The sequence below is a fragment of the Ranitomeya imitator genome, chromosome 1, assembly GCF_032444005.1.
Source record: "Ranitomeya imitator isolate aRanImi1 chromosome 1, aRanImi1.pri, whole genome shotgun sequence".
In the NCBI taxonomy this organism is placed as follows: Eukaryota; Metazoa; Chordata; class Amphibia; order Anura; family Dendrobatidae; genus Ranitomeya; species Ranitomeya imitator.
In genome coordinates, this window is record NC_091282.1 from 361,621,690 (window position 1) to 361,641,090 (window position 19,401).

At 44.1% G+C, this 19,401-nt stretch overlaps 1 protein-coding gene across 4 annotated transcripts in view; it reads left to right on the forward strand.

The window, feature by feature from the left end:
• Window positions 1-19,401, forward strand: part of LOC138672798 (immunoglobulin superfamily member 1-like) — a 135,628-nt gene that overhangs the window by 80,191 nt on the left and 36,036 nt on the right. For all 4 annotated transcript variants that reach the window (XR_011319775.1, XR_011319776.1, XM_069761183.1 and 1 more), the window contains exons 5-6: window positions 11,823-12,107; window positions 17,020-17,301. Coding sequence is in view for 2 of the 4 variants with exons in the window: in XM_069761183.1 (XP_069617284.1) it covers window positions 11,823-12,107; window positions 17,020-17,301 (567 nt within the window). In the remaining 2 variants the exon portion in view is untranslated. The remainder of the gene's footprint in view (window positions 1-11,822; window positions 12,108-17,019; window positions 17,302-19,401) is intronic.

The window sequence follows — 19,401 nt, forward strand, 5'->3', positions numbered from 1 at the left end:
CCACAAATAATATATAATTGTCAGTACAACAGTAAAGGGATAACCAGGCAGTAACTGCACTATAGTCACAGCTTAAACAAAAAATTACTCATGCTAAAGGGGAGAAAAAGGTGATGAGCGGGTGGTCTCCGAGTATTTGTGACTGCTCGGAGATTTAGTTTTCCTTGCTGCAGCTGCATGATTTGCAGCTACTAGGCAGCTTGATTACATGTGGGGTTTCCCTAGCAACGAGGCCACCCCCACATGTACTCAGGCTGGCTAGCAGCCGTAAGTAATGCAGCTGTATCAACAAAATCTAAATCTCCGAGCAGTCACAAATACTCAGAGACCACCCAAGCAACGAGTATACTCGCTCATCACTAGTACTTATCCATTCACACCCATCCCACCAAATTTTTTCTTGCTATGGTCCCCAGCTGGATCCCTAAATACTAATTTCTCTGAAACGCGTTGTTCTTTAAAGTAAATTTTCTTTGAAAAGTGTTGCACAAGATTTTGGCAGCATTAATCAAATGACAGGTTCCCATTTAGGACTCCAGTTATTTAATAAATAAATTCAATACAATTCCAACACGCACTAGGAAATTTTTATTAGACTGCCAGTCATATCACAACCATTTGGGAGGCCACATGTGGACACATATTGCACAGAACATTTCCTGACAAAGTTTGGTAAAATCATGCATTTTTGAAAAGCTGGTAATCTTACAAAGGCAGGTTATAACACTAGCTGTCAGCACAATGAAGACCAGCCACACTAATATGTAAGGAAGGTCATACAGCTACACGAGACTTGAAAAGCCACAGGCATGCCAATCATCCAAGAAGGTTGATTGCTTAATATTGTGAATGCACATCCGTAAGTCCTCTATAAATTACAAATAATTATGTGTAGTGCGCTAACAGCCTATTGCCAGGTCTAAAAGATTAAAAAATGTTGTTGCCCAACACCATCTACTTTCAGCCCACAGCATACTGACAACCCATTCTTAACCATATACAGCAAATGTGTTCATTAGGCTCTGTCAATGATGTTGAAATTTCATTTAGAAACTTTGGTGGGAGATTTCATAATCTAAACTCTAGACTGTTGCTTTGAGTCACACAATATAGGACACAGTTCATAGTCATGACGCTGAAAGACTGAACATTCATTAAGGAAATCCAGAAATAACAATGCTTCATGAAAAACAAGCTCTCGAGGCAGTGTTATCGGTCAGGCAACATCCTCCCCATAGCCTGGAAGAGGTCATTTACATTAAAGTGATAAAAGATGATTTATCCACTACAACACATCTAATATGAGGCATACAGGTAGGACGGTTTTCAGCAGTCTATAACCTGTATGACCATAGAATCATATAATCATAGAATGTTAGAGTTGGAAGGGACCTCCTAGGTCATCGTGTTCAACCCCCTGCTCAATGCAGGTGTGACGGAGGACCAGGGCCATAGTCGTGGCTGTATCTTTACTTTAACAACCCCTGGTCTCCCGTCACATGAATAAATTGTCCCCTTTGCAGCATACAACCTGCTTTGCCTTCTTCACCATCAGGGTCCTATCGGGCTGGCTGACGATCCACTGCTGCCTTTGTTGCATATAAAGACACAGAGTCCATTTCAAACTTCAAATGCAAAACTTTACTCTCTTATTTTCACAGCACATCCATATTCGTTACAGCTTCAGCAACAGTTCCACATTACACATTTCTTTCTCTTTCCCTGTACTGCACATGCCTGAGTGGGATCATATCATACGGTTCCTCAGCGCCCTTCCTGTTCAGACTCTCTGTGCTTGGGGGTTCCCTCACCCGTTTGCCCAAGATCTGAGGGCATCAGCCCATGCGATGATCTGCCACATGGTGAGCGACCAGCCCTTCAGTACTGCTGTGACCTCTCCTGCAGCTACGATTTCTACTTCATCTGCCACTGCTGCTGTTCTGTCCTACTGGCCCTGGATGGCTGGGCTTCTCCCTTGGCAACGTTACAGGGTCCCTGTGCTGTCCTGGGTAATAAGCCCGTCAGGACTGTCTGAGCAATCAGGCCCTCCTGAGCTGTTCAGCTCCCTGGCTCCACTCCCTAAGATCAGGAAATGCTTTCCCTCTTATCCCACAGTGGCCCCTCCTAGATTAACTATTCCTTAGACTAGTTTCCTATTCCTTCTATACTATGTACAATAATGTACCCCCATCTAGTGGCACAACTGATGTACTACACTTTCTCTACTAATACTGCACAAATAACAGAGAAAACATACAAAAACAATTATACATTCAAGGCATCATATATAAATATATGAGAAAAGGGGGCTGTACATCACATGGTCCCGGTACACCCCTTACATTCCCCCTTCGTTTGAAGATGGTCATCCCCGACCATGTAGCACTTTATTATTTTTAATAATAACATTTATATACACCACGCAGGAAGACCAACGTACAAATAAGATAGGTGTAGTAGCTCAATGTGAGCCAAGTCCATTTGAAGTGAGAATCCACTTCCCTTAAATCAAGTGCCTGGCACACAGTCCTCCAGGTGACACCCGTAGTATAAAAATCAACGTATTTTACAAGCTTATGACCTTTTCTGTAAGTTCAACAGTTATTTTCCTTCCTGGGGGAGGTGTCCCCCTCCCTTTAAATTGAGTACTGCCCTTGTATGTTAGGTGCACTGCCTGTCCCAGGAACAGTCTGTTGCTGCAGTTGCATGTAGTCCGTGGCACAGTTCCTGGGCATATTCCTGCTTTCAAGCAGAAAAGGCGCAACAGTCACAACAAAAACTCAATGTTCACTTCTGGCCATCTGGCCACATCACACCCAGCTCTGGGGGTGCTTCAGGGCTCCTCTGCCCACCGTGACACATAACAGTCCCATAATTACACTGCTGCAATGAGCACAATGTGGTAAACTTTTAGCAGAAATTATCTCACAGTTAAGCGGCACTCATCTTGTGCCGCTCTATCACAACTGTTCCATGCCCGAGTACGAGCTGCAGAGGATTCTGCAGCTGCAGTATCTGTAGGTTGCCAGGATATGGCAGCGGCAGGGCGTGGCGGGCCAGTGGCAAGGGAACAGGGAACTGACTGAGCCTTTCCGGACCTGCTCACACTTCTAGATCAGTTTCTGACAGCAGACTTACGTCCACAGCATAATATCCATGAGGGCCATCCTCCTTGTAAAAATTGACCCAATCCCCCTCCTGCAAGGGTCTGCCAAACTTCATGGAGGAGGAATTTATGCAGACTTTTGCATTGGTCTCCATCTCAAGTATGAAACCGTAGCCCCAATCTATGTCAGTGTACACCGGCTGCCCACTGGTGCGCCATCCAGCCATAGTGCACCCTCCTGGTTGCAACTCTGCCCACACCTCCTTCTCCCGCTGTTTCTTGCGCAGGATAATTGTCACGATCCATGTTTGGATCTGTGGCAGATCTGGTTTCCCTCTGATTAAAACCTTTTTTCCTTTCTGGTCATCGGGGGTTAATGCAGTTTTCCCCCCGGTGGCCGCTGGTGTTATTGCATTACATTGCATTGCTGCTGGGTCAGCTGATGTTGATGGTGACCACTCCCATCATCCTTCATAAGGTCACCTGATGCATCAGCTGACTGTTGGTTATACAGGTCCTTCTGGTGATCTACCTAGCTGGAGGAGTTTGCTGAGAGTGGTGGTTCTTCAGCTGAATACTTATTCCTGGTGCCTTACTCTGCTGTGCGGTGCATTGCAGCAGATGAAAGCTAAGTGTTTTATTGCTTATACCTTGTTTGTCTTTCTTTCCCTTTGTGTTTATTAGTGCAGCGGTGGGACCAGTTTTCTCACTCGCCAATTCCCTACCCAGTGATTGGGCAGAGCGAGTGAGGGCTTTGGTATCCAGCTCGGTAACAGGTTGAAAGAACCTATACAGAGACATCAGGAAGATTAGGGCACATTCTTAGGAGAGTGCAGGAGGTGTCTATTTCCCCTTTCAGTATCGCAGGGCCCACCGTTGTTATTGTGTCCCCAGTGTTCCCTTGTGAGACTCGCCACTTTGGGACCGACAACCCGTTGGGTCGTGTCACGCTTGGACAGTCACTTCGTGACATTATAACCAACCGTCCCTTTTTTCTGATGAGCCATGGCTCAAATGCAGACCTTTACCCAATTGCTTCAGACCCTCACCGAGGAGTGTAAGGTGCTGCGTGGTGAGGTGGTGCAACAGCTGCAGCAATTGTTGGGGTTCTGGGCTTCTTTTACAGGCTCAACCAGAACCCAAGATATCTCTCCCTGACAGGTTCTCTGGAGGGAGAGATACATTTTTGGTTTTCAAGGAAGCCTGCAAGCTATACTTCAGGCTCTGCCCTCGATCTTCAGGGAGTGAGGAGCAATAGGTGGGAACATCTTAATTTGTCAGGGACTGGAGTAAAATTTATGGCAAGGCACAAGCCACTTCATCCCTCTCCTGATTTATTAAAGGGAATTTGTCACCACATTTGACCTATCTAAACTATTAACCCCTTTACCCCCAAGGGTGGTTTGCACGTTAATGACCAGGCCAATTTTTACAATTCTGACCACTGTCCCTTTATGAGGTTATAACTCTGGAACGCTTCAACGGATCCCAGTGATTCTAACACTGTTTTCTCATGACATATTGTACTTCATAAAAGTGGTAAAATTTATTTGATATTACCTGCGTTTATTTGTGAAAAAAATGGAAATTTGGCAAAAATTTAGAAAATTTTGCAATTTTCCAAATTTGAATTTTTATGCAATTAAATTACAGACATATGTCACACAAAATACTTAATACATAACATTTCCACATGTCTACTTTACATCAGCACAATTTTGGAGCCAATATTTTTTTGTTAGGGAGTTATAAGGGTTAAAATTTGACCAGCAATTTCTCATTTTTACAACACCATTTTTTTAGGGACCACAACACATTTGAAGTCATTTTGAGGGGTCTATATGATAGAAAATACCCAAGTGTGACACCATTCTAAAAACTGCACCCCTCAAGGTGCTCAAAACCACATTCAAGAAGTTTATTAACCCTTCAGGTGTTTCACAGGAATTTTTGGAATGTTTAAAAAAAGAATGAACATTTAACTTTTTTTCACAAAAAATTTACTTCAGCTCTAATTTGTTTTATTTTCCCAAGGGTAAGAGACGAATTTATACCCCAATAGTTGCTGTGCAATTTGTCCTGAGTACGCTAATACCCCATATGTGGGGGTAAACCACTGTTTGGGTGCATGGCAGAGCTCGGAAGGGAAGGAGCGCCGTTTGACTTTTCAATGCAAAATTGACTGGAATTGAGATGGGACACCATGTTGCGTTTGGAGAGCCCCTGATGTGCCTAAACAGTGGAAACCCCGAGTTCTAACTGAAACCCTAACCCAAACACACCCCTAACCCTATTCCCAATCACACCCCTATCCCCAACCACACACCTAACCCCAACACACACCTAACCCTAATCTCAACCCTAACCACACCCCTAACCCTGACACCCCTAACCCCAACCGTAAATGTAATCCAAACCCTAACCCTAGCCCCAACCCTAACCATAACCCTAGCCCTAACCATAACCCTAGCCCTAACCATAACCCTAGCCCTAACCTTAGCCCTAGCCCTAACCTTAACCCTAGCCCTAACCCTAATGGGAAAATGGAAATAAATACATTTTTTAAAATTTTCCCTAACTAAGGGGGTGATGAAGGGGGGTTTGATTTACTTTTCTAGCGGGTTTTCTAGCGGATTTTTATGATTCGCAGCCGTCACACACTAAAAGACGCTACCACATTTTGAGAGCTATAATTTTTCCATATTTTGGTCCACAGAGTAATATGAGGCCTTGTTTTTGCGGGACGAGTTGACGTTTTTATTTTTTTATTGGTATCATTTTCGGGCACGTGACATTTTTTGATCGCTTTTTATTCTGATTTTTGTGAGGCAGAATGACCAAAAAACAGTTATTCATGAATTTCTTTTGGGGGGGCGTTTATACCGTTCCACGTTTGGTAAAATGGATAAAGCAGTTTTATTCTTCGGGTTAGTACAATTACTGCGATACCTCATTTATATCATTTTTTTATGTTTTGGCGCTTTTATACGATAAAAACTGTTTTATAGAGAAAATAATTATTTTTGCATCGCTTTATTCTGAGGACTATAACTTTTTTATTTTTTCGCTGATGATGCTGTATGGTGGCTCGTTTTTTGTTGGACAAGATGACTTTTTTAGCGGTACCATGGTTATTTATATCTGTCTTTTTGATCGCGTGTTATTCCACTTTTGTTCGGCGGTATGATAATAAAGCGTTGTTTTTTGCCTCTTTTTTTTACGGTGTTCACTGAAGGGGATACCTAGTGAAACAGTTTTATAGGTCGGGTCGTTACGGACGCGGCGATACTAAATATGTGTACTTTTATTGATTACTTTTATTTAGACAAAGAAATGTATGTATGGGAACAATATATATATTTTTTTTAGGAATTTTTTTTTTTTACACATCTGAATATTTTTCTTACACTGTAACATTGCCCGGGTAAGGGGGGGGGGGGGTTGGCTTCATGTTATAGTGTAAGATCGCTGATCTGACACTTTGCTGTGCACTGTGTCATATCAGCGATCTGACGTGCACTCCTGGAGGCTTCCCGGCGCCTGCTCTGAGCAGGCACTGGTAAGCCACCTCCCTGCAGGATCTGGATGCAGCCCCGTGGCCATTTTGGATGTGGGGTCTGCAGGGAGAAGAAGGTAGGAGACCCTCAAAGCAACACAATCACATTGTATACGGGCCCACCCCACCTCGACGGGATGGTACGTCTAATGTCAGAAAGGGTATAAAGGCACAGATGATTGGCCTCGGGGAGACCAAAACATCCAACACTGCGGAGACACCATCACGTGTTTCTCAACGCAGTGATTCCAGAACACTGCCCCCATCCCTTATGGGAAATATGCAGATGCATGTAAAGAAGCTGCGGAGACACCATCACGTGTTTCTCGACGCAAGCAGTGAATAGCCAGGCCTTTCCCCGGGAAGGAACAACCACGGGAAGGGCAGCATCCTATGAAGGAAAGCCACCTATGCCAAGCATGGTATCCATCCACAGACAGCTGTTTCGGGGTTTTTGCCCCTCATCAGTGTGGAGTAGGAATCTGGCTATTAGGAGCAGTGCCTAGTAAAAAGGCTATAAAGGCACAGATGATTGGCCTCAGGGAGACCAAAACATCCAACACTGCGGAGACACCATCACGTGTTTCTCAACGCAGTGATTCCAGAACACTGCCCCCATCCCTTATGGGAAATATGCAGATGCATGTAAAGAAGCTGCGGAGACACCATCACGTGTTTCTCGACGCAAGCAGTGAATAGCCAGGCCTTTCCCTGGGAAGGAACAACCACGGGAAGGGCAGCATCCTATGAAGGAAAGCCACCTATGCCAAGCATGGTATCCATCCACAGACAGCTGTTTCGGGGTTTTTGCCCCTCATCAGTGTGGAGTAGGAATCTGGCTATTAGGAGCAGTGCCTAGTAGAAAGTCTATAAAGGCACGGATGATTGACCTCGTGGAGACCAAAACACCCAACACCACGGAGACACCATCACGTGTTTCTCAATGCAGTCAGAAAGGGGTTAATATGGTTTCAGATCCACTTGCCAGAATCTTTAAAAAATTCTGTAGAACAGAAGAAGCCCCAGAAGATTGGAGAAGGCCGATGATGTCCCTATCTTCAACAAAGAAAAGCACATGGAGCCAGGAAATTACAGGCCAGATAGCCTTACTTCTATACCGGGAAAGATCTTTGAACAAATTTTTAAACAGCATTTACTGTTTGTAAGTACTTGGATAAGAATAAAGTAATTAACCAGAGCCAGCATGGGAACGTAGCTGTCAGGAACGCCGCACTGCACTTGCTCACTGAGCCAGTGCGCGTGTCCTGAGTAAAACAAACTGTGCCCAAAGATACCTGTGGAGCGGGGCAGCAGCGGTGAAGATGTGCGCTTCAGACAAACAGAACCTGAAGCACGTGACTGCTGTGGGTGTGGCCTAAGCTCCAGAGAGCTGGAGCTGAAGGAAAACTCCTAGAAAGGTAAGTACAGGACAAAGTTACCGAGGGATTAGACAGAACGGATAGTCAGGACGTGGCCAAGGGATCATACACAGAGAGGGCAGCGCAGTACAAGAGAAGCAGGCAAAACCTGTAACAGGGACACAGCCAAATCAGAACCAGACAGACATAACGTAGCACAAGCACAAGGCACAACAGGGTCCAACACACTCGGCCAAGGGTCAGAGTATAAGCGACAGGGAATGGCCCCACAATGAGGCTATAAGAAGCCTGATGAAAATGCCAACAATGTAGGCTCCAGAGGTGCCACAAATCTCCAGAGCACTGACCTGGGGAATGAGTTGTGTACATGCATAACTGGGGATATCTCCAACTGAAAAGTTCCGGGCTGAAAATGGCCGACACCCGATATGGCCCAATCAACCTGGAACTCCAGGTCCCAGTTGTACACTTCCAACTGATGTTTTTGTTGCAAATCCATACGTACTCATTCACACACTGGTCCGGACCTGAACGTTTATTTTCATACATGCGTCTGCCACAAGATGATGAATTCTTTACAGAACCGACAACAGAGGTGTCCCTCTGTGTAACCAAAACTCACACCCCATTACGCACCAAGGGAACCACCACCCTCCTCTGACTTCTCCTCCTAAGAGGTCTCTGACTCACTGGGTTAACATGTAGTGAGGGTAAAGTCTTGCCCCTACTCCCTGGCAGCACCTCTGCTGCCCCATTGGAGAAGAAGGGGTAGGTTGTAGAAGAACGGCAGAGATCGTAGCTCCCGGGCATCAGTCTTTACAAGACTGACCCCAGCTGACTACTTCCCTGGACTGCCAGTCTATGACCGGGTTATGTCTTTTCAACCAAGGGAGTCCTAAAACCATGAGAGTTGGTGTGCCCTCCAAGACGTAGCATGATAAAGACTCTTCATGACAAGCCCCTATATGCAGATATATGTTGTCTACGACTTGAGTAAAGCTCTACTGGCTGAGTGGAGCAGAGTCAATGGCCTGGACGCTTAAGGGTCTTGCTAGCGTCCTACTCATCAGGCCATGGGTCTGGACAAAATGAGTACCCACCAAATTGAGCCTTGCTCCACTATCCACAAGCACCGGAATATTCTCAGTTACCCCACCAATAACCACGTCAGCAGGTAAGGTACACTGAGATGAAAAAATGGAGGTAATATGCACACCCTGGTTGCCTCCCTCCACACGACCAGGGGGACGCGGCTCTTTAGATGGTGCAGGTACTTTGGCACGCACTGTGCAGACATTGATAAAATGACCGGTCTGCCCACAGAAAAAACATGCCCCCACTCCACGGCGATCCACAGGCAACACCGTTTGCAAACCAACTCCTCCCACCTGCATGGGTTCGTCTGCCTGCTCAGGTGTCCCCACCTCCCTAGCAAGGACTACAGAGGGTATATTTGGTGTATGCCACTCCCTCAAGCATCTATCCACCCAAATGGCAAGTGATATGGTGGATTCCAATGACCTGGGGGTGGCGTACTGCGCCAGAGTATCTTGCAACCTAGGGGACAGACCCTGCACAAAATGGCTCCTAAGGGCAGGGTCATTCCACTGTGAGTCTGGGTGGCCCACCTTCTGAACTCTGAACAGTACTCCTCAGCCGGCCGGTCCCCCTGTAGATCTTATGGAGTCGGGAATCCACGAGGGAGATGCCATCATGATCCCCTTACACCAGCGCCGTAAAAAACTCATCCACCGACCGTAGGAATGGTGAACCGGCCGGTTGGCAGGGAGAAAGCCCAGGATTGGGGATTACCCTTAAGAAGGGAAACAATGATTCCCACCAGGGCTGGCGTCAGCATCCGGCGCACCTAGGCAAATGCCGGGGCCCTAGAGAGAGAGGGGGGCCCACTCACGCTGTCATAGATACAGCTGGGAGAGCAGAGCAAGAGATAACATGCTCTCTCCGCCCACAAAGTCACACTGGCTGCGTTCTCTTAACCCCTATGTGCCAGCTCTGACACAAGCATCTTCTCACTCAGTGAGTGCAGCCAAGCAGGCACACATAGGGGTTAAGAGAAAGCAGCCAGTGTGACATTGTTTGTGGGCGGAGAGCGCACGTTCTCGGCACTGATCTCCGCCCCTGGCTGGCTGCCGTACTGCTGAAGTTATGAGGCAGATTCAGGAGGAGCTCCTAGTCCTACCAGTGCCTGTGTGAGTGGCGCTGCTATATACTACGTGGGCTGCGCTGCTATATACTACGTGGGCTGCGCTGCTATATACTACGTGGGCCTCGCTGCTATATACTACGTGGGCTGCGCTGCTATATACTACGTGGGCTGCGTTGCTATATACTACGTGGGCTGCTATATACTACGTGGGCTGCGCTGCTATATACTACGTGGGCTGTGCTATATACTACATGGGCTGCTATATGCTACGTGGGCTGCTATATACTACATGGGCTGCTATATACTACTTGGGCAGTGTTATATACTACATGGCTGTGTTTATATGCGATCATGAATCGGGGTATGTGTTAAAGGGGGGGCCCACTGAGACTCTTTCGCCCGGGGCCCTCAAAAACCTGGAGCCGGCCCTGTGTGTGGCAGGGGCAGACACATCATTGGTGCAACCTGTGCACAGGGGCCCATGAGATAAGGGAGGCCTTTTCCACCTCTAAAGCACATGGAATTGTTCATTATGATGAACTATTGGGCTGCAAAGGGCCCATATATTGTTCTTGTACAGGGGGCATTTTCTGTCTCTGTCTGCCAGTAATGTGGTATAGTTAATGTTGCATTTTTCTGTACAGATGACTTTTCAGCAGTTTTATTATCACCAAAGTGAGAGCTACAATCACAGTAGATAAATTCAACTTCTCCTCCTTCCCTTACAATGTTATTGGTTATTTCTATACAAGCTAATAGGGTCAGATTCAATGTATTCCTGCTTGTGTCCATGTGATTGATGAAAAGAACAGTAATTATGAGTCTAATATTACACATAGTACAGTAGACACTGTAAAAATGACATTTTTATTTAGTGATATGGAAAAGTAAAAAAATATGTATATTGAATTTAAATAATCTGGTGTAAACAATTGATTATTTCTGATGACACCCCCCCATAAATGCTACTTCTGTTAAATCTTTTGAAAAATGTGTTGTGTATAAAAAAGCAAATAACAATGTCCACACTGGTAAGAAGGTTTTCTTATAATCGCCTTAACAAAAAAACATCTTTTGCACTCTGAAACGCCACGGTGACCATTATAACCAATAATAGTGGACATGGCAATGTTGCCACAACTCAACAGTCTACAGAAATCTAAATTTGCTGGATTTCTGCACTGCACGATTCATTGCAATTACTTGCAATTGGGGCCTCAGGCAGGCTTGGACTAGCCCACAGGAGAATCCTCTGGTGGGCCTCGGGTTAACAGTAGGTCACCACCCTCTTATATGAGCAATACTTGGCACAATATCCTTGAATCACTATGTACAGACAAAGGCGGCATCTTATTCATTTATCAATCTACCACTTATTGTTATATAAATTAGTGATTGAGGATAATGTCACATTTGCGCGTAGTTGAAAAGTGGGACCCTGGAGTTGATTACTAGTGGGCCCTTGGCACTCCAATCCCACACTGGCCTCAGGAGATTGTGAACCAAACCTAAGACTTCAGAAACATCATGGATGGTTTTATGTATACTATGCTGTTGGGTTCTTTTATTATATTAATTGTAATATATTTTGCATATATCATATTTTTTTCACAGACCTCCCACCTGCTCCTGCTTTATGGTTTGAGCCCCAGAGAAATTTGTTTCTTGTAAATCAATCAGTGGCGATTCGCTGTCACTTACCGAGAGAACAAGATGCCAAAGAAGTCTACTTGTATCAAAATGAAAGGATAATCTCTGGTGCTGATAACTTTGGAGGTTTATCTCTCACAAACACGGAAAGGAGTAATACTGGAAACTACACCTGTCAATATAAGACTGTTATATCAGGACGTACGGTGGACTCCCGTCTTAGTGACAGAAAGCCATTAGTTGTCATAGGTACTGTTTTGTTTTTTGCAGTATTATAGATTAGTATACTGTACATGCAGGTTTGCACTGGCCCATAGGTGAACAGGTGAATTCTCCGGAGGACCCCTCTGCAGGAGTTCACCTCCCCTTCTCCTACATGAGCAGTAGTTGGCACAATACATTATGGAAGCATCTCATCATTCACCTAAACTACAAGGTGTATTATTATAAATTAATTGTTGATGTAATATTTACATCTAGCTGAAGAGTGGGCCTCCCGAGTCGATGCCACTAGTGGGTCCTTGGCACCCCGGTCTGACACTGTACATGTTTGCAGTGTGGAAGATATAGACTGATATAAAACTGGTTTTAGCTGTTGAAGAGAAGGAGGCATGCATAGCATTAAAACAAGCCTGACAGAAACGTCTACTGCCAAAACCATTTATATAGCCATGTAGCCCTTTAAAATATAATTCAAAAATACATTCATGACTCCAAAATGATGCTCCAGAAGTGAGAAATCTTGTTTTTGAAGTTCAGGATAATTCAGTCTGGAGGTGCATTGTGGCGTGATGATACTTTCTTTTCTGGCTGATAGACAGGACGTTTGCTCTGAAACACAGCCATGCAATCTGCCAATCAACCAAAGGAGGGTGCACCGTTTCATAGTAACATAGTTATTAAAGTTGAAGGAATACTTTAAGTCCATCTAGTTCAACCCATAGCCTAACCTAACATGCCCTAACATGTTGATCCAGAGGAAGGCAAAAAAAACCATGTGGCAAAGAGTAAGCTCCACACTGGGGAAAAAAATTCCTTCCCGACTCCACATACGGCAATCAGACTAGTTCCCTGGATCAACGCCCGATCAAGGAATCTAATATATATAACCTGTAACATTATAAAACCATCCCTCGATCAAAACTGTGCCGCTAATTATAGACCTGTCTCTAATCTTCCCTTCATCTCTAAACTCCTCGAACGCCTGGTCCACTCCCGTCTTACCCGCTATCTCTCAGATAACTCTCTTCTCGACCCTCTTCAATCTGGCTTCCGCTCTTTACACTCTACTGAAACTGCCCTCACTAAAGTCTCTAATGACCTACTAACAGCTAAATCTAATGGTCACTACTCCATGCTAATTCTCTTGGATCTCTCTGCAGCATTCGACACTGTGGATCATCAGCTCCTCCTCACTATGCTCCGCTCCATCGGCCTCAAGGACACCGTTCTCTCCTGGTTCTCCTCCTATCTCTCTGACCGATCCTTCACTGTATGTTTTGCTGGTTCCTCCTCCTCTCACCTTCCCCTTACTGTTGGGGTTCCTCAAGGATCAGTCCTAGGCCCCCTACTCTTCTCGTTGTATACTGCCCCTATTGGACAAACAATCAGTAGATTTGGTTTCCAGTACCATCTCTATGCTGACGACACCCAATTATACACTTCTGCTCCCTATATCACACCGACCTTTTTAGAAAACACCAGTGATTGTCTTACCGCTGTCTCTAACATCATGTCCTCCCTCTATCTGAAACTAAACCTGTCAAAAACTGAACTCCTCGTGTTCTCTCCCTCTACTAACCTACCTTTGCCTGACATTGCCATCTCCGTGTGCGGTTCCACCATTACTCCAAAGCAACATGCCCGCTGCCTTGGGGTCCTACTTGATTCTGACCTTTCATTCACCCCCTACATCCGATCACTGGCTCGCTCTTCTTACCTGCATCTCAAAAACATTTCTAGAATTCGCCCTTTTCTTACTTTCGACTCTGCAAAAACTCTGACTGTTTCACTTATTCATTCTCGTCTGGACTATTGTAACTCTCTACTAATCGGCCTCCCTCTTGCAAAACTCTCCCCGCTCCAATCTGTCCTGAATGCTGCAGCCAGGATCATATTCCTCACCAACCGTTACACCGATGCCTCTACCCTGTGCCAGTCATTACACTGGCTACCCATCCACTCCAGAATCCAGTACAAAACTACTACCCTCATCCACAAAGCACTCCATGGCTCAGCACCACCCTACATCTCCTCTCTGGTATCAGTCTACCACCCTACCCGTGCCCTCCGCTCCACTAATGACCTCAGGTTAGCATCCTCAATAATCAGAACCTCCCACTCCCGTCTCCAAGACTTTGCTCGTGCTGCGCCGATTCTTTGGAATGCACTACCTAGGTTAATACGATTAATCCCCAATCCCCACAGTTTTAAGCGTGCCCTAAAAACTCATTTGTTCAGACTGGCCTACCGCCTCAATGCATTAACCTAACGATCCCTGTGTGGCCTATTTATAATTAAAAAAAAAAAAAAAAAAGGTTCCTCGCATCATGTTCTTATACACTTTATGCAGTATTAGCCCTCTGTGTCTGTACTGCTACATACTTAGGCAGTTAACTGGTTCATGCAGCTTTACATGAACACCTGAGCCTTACACTATAGCTGGTCCGAATAACTAAAGCAATTGTTACCATCCACCTCTCGTGTCTCCCCTTTTCCCCATAGTTTGTAAGCTTGCGAGCAGGGCCCTCATTCCTCCTGGTATCTGTTTTGAACTGTATTTCTGTTATGCTGTAATGTCTATTGTCTGTACAAGTCCCCTCTATAATTTGTAAAGCGCTGCGGAATATGTTGGCGCTATATAAATAAAAATTATTATTATTATTATTATTATACTTTTCAAGAAAGGCATCCAGTCCCCCCTTAAAGTTAAGTAATGAATCACTCATTACAACAATATATGGCAGAGAGTTCCATAGTCTCACTGCTCTTACAGTAAAGAATCCGCATCTGTTAATATGCTTAAACCTTCTTTCCTCCAGACGTAGAGGATGCCCCCTTGTCCCTGTCTCAGGTCTATGATTAAAAAGATCATCAGAAAGGTCTTTGTACTGTCCCCTCATATATTTATACATTAACATAAGATCACCCCTTAGTCTTCGTTTTTCCAAACTAAATAGCCCCAAGTGTAATAACCTATCTTGGTATTGCAGACCCCCCAGTCCTCTAATAACCTTGGTCGCTCTTCTCTGCACCCGCTCCAGTTCAGCTATGTCTTACTTATACACCGGAGACCAGAACTGTGCACAGTATTCTAAGTGTGGTCGAACTAGTGACTTGTATAGAGGTAAAATTATGTTCTCCTCATGAGCATCTATGCCTCTTTTAATGCATCCCATTATTTTATTTGCCTTTGTATCAGCTGCCTGACACTGGCCACTGAATATGAGTTTGTCATCCACCCATACACCCAGGTCTTTTTCATTGACGGTTTTGCCCAGAGTTTTAGAATTAAGCACAAAGTTATACATTTTATTACTTCTACCCAAGTGCATGACCTTACATTTATCCCCATTAAAGCTCATTTGCCATTTATCAGCCCAAGCTTCTAGTTTACATAAATCATCCTGTAATATAAAATTGTCCTCCTCTGTATTGATTACCCTGCAGAGTTCAGTGTCATCTGCAAATATTGAAATTCTACTCTGAATGCCCCCTACAAGATCATTAATAAATATGTTAAAAAGAAGAGGGCCCAATATTGACCCCTGTGGTACCCCACTGCTAACCGCAAAGAACTACCTGACTGGTGCTTAACTTCAAAACAGAATTTTTCCGTGCTGGAGCATCACTATGGGGTCATAAACGGATAGATTTGCATGTTTTTTAAGGGAATACACAGTCATATAAATGGTTTGATGTAGCTGGGAAGTTAAATGTTTTGACAAGTTGCCTCTACGGCATATTATTTATTGTATAAAATGAAGGGTTTTGTTAATGACAGCCCAATAACAGTACAATCCACCCTGAGGCAATGTGTGGATGAACGTTAAGGCCTTAACCACAGTCTGATGCTTTTATCATTTCCAACTGTTGCTTAGTATTGGAGTGAAGTTTGTGACTATAAAGTTCAATTGTTTTCATTGGGGATCAATTATGCCTTCAAACTGCACAAAAACAAAATTTTATAGCTTTTTTGGGGTAGTTTTTTTATGCATTTTTTGATCCATTATTAGAAGTGGATTCAGAAAGAAAGTTCTTCAGCTGACAGCTATATCTCCCCAATACACATGACAGCCCCATGCACATTCTCAGCTCAGCATAACCTTCATATGTTTTTAATGGCACAGGAGAGATAACCACTGCTGGACTTGGCATGTGAAATTCAACTGGCCGATCCTTCTCTCCCTTGGATATGTCTATCAGGATAGAGACAGGAGGCCCCATACACTTCAGATAGTAGACTGTTCCTGCTGATATTGTGCTGATCAGTAGACTTATACATAATGTATATGGAGGCCTTCACTCATTTTTTATACTAAACAAATGGGTCCGTCTTTTATATTCCTGCAATATGTGTGCCTTGAATATTTCATGTGGTATTGATACATACTGTATATTTAATTGACCACCAGTGCACATTTAGTACTTGCAATTTTTCTCGAGTAACGAGTATATTTGCTCATCACCATGAATGACATTAGCAGGCTTTCTGTATGGAGCATATGGAGTTATCTTTAGTAGAACATAATGTGGCAGGATTAGAGGAAATATCTCCTGCAACTTAAAGAAGTTTGGAGAGAGTGACCAGATGGTTTGTGATTTGTAAGAGCTTCTTCTGCATTGTATGTTGGAAGAAGATGGCTTTGAGGTTTTAAGAATGTGAGTAGAGAGTCTGTGAGCTGTACAGTGAAAAGAGAGGAACTGAGGATAGAGTGCACTGCATGTGTGGAAAGTCAGTATATTTTAAAGAGAGCAGCAGAGAAAGCATAAAAGAAACACATTATTACAATGGGATGCCATTGTAATTATCATTGTTACATTCTCTCATTATTTCCCATCCACTGTTTTTGGGGTGCAATGTTGTGTGCCATCTGGTTCAGTGAAGTTTGAACCCCAAACCTACTTGCACATATCATACAATATTTCTTTTATTTTTCAGACCTGCCTCCAACTCCATCTTTAAGATATGGAAAGAATATTCTGAATCAAAGTGACCAAGTAGAGATTGTGTGTGAGATACCAAATCCTTCCTTCTCCCTAATCAATGGATACCGTTTGTATCGGAACGGAGGGGAAATTTTCTCAGTTAGGCAACAAAATCAATTTGTCATTAACTATAGTCTGAAATTTGACGGATGCTACTCCTGTAGAAGCTTCGTAGATATGTTAGGAGAGGAAATCCTATCATCTAAGAGTGCTGAAATCTTCTTGACATTAGAAGGTAAGATACCTTTAATATCTGTGTTAAAAAGTGTTCATGATATGAATAACCTTCTGACCGAGAGGTCAGATCCCAAGAACATGGCTCTGAAAACCTTTATTAAAATGGAGTCATAACTGCAATTTGGGACTGCTGGAGACATCCAAGAACAGCCTACAGAGAATAAATCCAGAGATGTTGGGTCACAGCTTCATCTGGACAGAGAATAAATCCAGAGATGTTGGGTCACAGCTTCATCTGGACAGAGCTTTTCAGAATCCAGTTTTTGGGATCAGTGGTGGTCCCAGAGGTTGGAACCCAACGATCTGAGATACATCACTTATCATGAGCATAAGAGAAACTTCAATGTTGGGAAATACCCTTGAACCCCTTCATAACATAATATATACATGTTCGTCCTACATTGGGTAAGAATTGTTGGGATTCAGTTGCTCTAGTAGTCAGTAGCGTTCACACACAGTCAATATTTTTCTCAAACATAAAGTCTTATTATAATTCCATAAGTCTCCATCATAAATGAAGACAAATAGCCTTTCTTCAGCATAAAGCTATAAAACAAACCAAAGCAGTGCTTTCAGATGATACAGGATCATCCATTTAGAGTACAGTCCACTCTTTGCCAATTTCTAGCGGAATCTGACCAACATACAACAATAGGTATTTCCAGCTTCACTCCCAGACAACTACGAGACAGCTCAGCTGCCTTTTAAATTACTTGCAAAGCCTAGATTGAAGCTATGGGAGCAGCCAGTCCCACCCAGCTCTTCTAGCTGCTCCTAAAACCTGGACCCAGAAATCTGATCCCTTTATAAAAGATTACAGTAACCTATTGTTACTGGAACTTGCTCTCCAGGTTTCAAATCAGCAAGGCTAACTACCTAAGTGACACAGTTGTTTCCTTACATATTCCCCCCTCTACCCAAAGCTGGGGGTCTGGGTACCTTATGCCAGCATACAGTGTATGCTGGAGAAGGAATCAGCATTTCCATGTATTTTCAAAGGTACATGGAAGCTGAAATCCTGTAAATCTAGGAACCTCCCAGGCATTGTTGCCTTTTTATTTCACGCATTAACCTCAGCGGGATACGGTCCCACACTAGCCTAAATTTTTAGCCTAACAAGTAGTATATTAACCCCTCCAATCCCCACTTGATAGTCAAGCTCTTTTTATCTACAATAGAGTATTTATTTTAACAGGGGGACAACTTCCTACTCATATAGATGACAGGGTGCTCCTCTCCATCTTCCTCCTGTGATAAAACAGCATCTAGCCTGACATTTGATGCCTCCTTCTGGACTATAAACTTCTTGGAAAAGTCCAGTGAAGCAACACTAGCTGCCTAAAGTCCAGTGAAGCAACACTAGCTGCCTATAAAGGGCTAGTTTCAGCTCTTTGAAGGCTTCCTCAGCTTCTAGGGACCAATTATCATGCATCTGGGTTCAAAGTCTTGAGCTTGTACTTTGTGGTTGATTTCTCTGTCCTCAAGCCCGAGGAGATACACATTTTCTCTGGGAGTTTAGTTTGTGTTATTCTTGCTTCAGTTTTTTTAGGGTAACAGGTGTTTTCATTTACTCATTTGTCTGCTCTATCACCTTTCGGGTGTGGCCTTATAGTCTTTCTCCCTGCTGGTATTTACTGCTGGTGATAGTCTCATTTGGATATCCAGACATACTGCTGTAGTTCCCACACCGGGACCAGGGGACCTCACAACTGCACTAATAGATCACCACACTACCTAATAACTAAACTTGTTGCTTGGTAGCTCTCTAAGGGCGAGGGAGTTTTTTATACAGAATGACTCCCAGCAATTGACTACGAGCTATCTAGCAGGTGTACATAATTACACTAAATGCCTCTCAGCAACTGGCTGAGGGCATTTATCAAATGTGCCCACTGCCCCTTTAAGAGTACCGGAATGTGCGTTCGCACACTAGGCATGCCGCCGGGAACTGTGATGTGTACTACAGAGAGCAGGAACACGCAGGGGACCATGCTGTGGGGCCAGGGCAGTGAGTAAGCCGGTAGTTCCCACACTGGGACCAGGGGACTTCACAACTGCTCTAATAGATCACCACACTACCTAATAACTAAACTTGTTG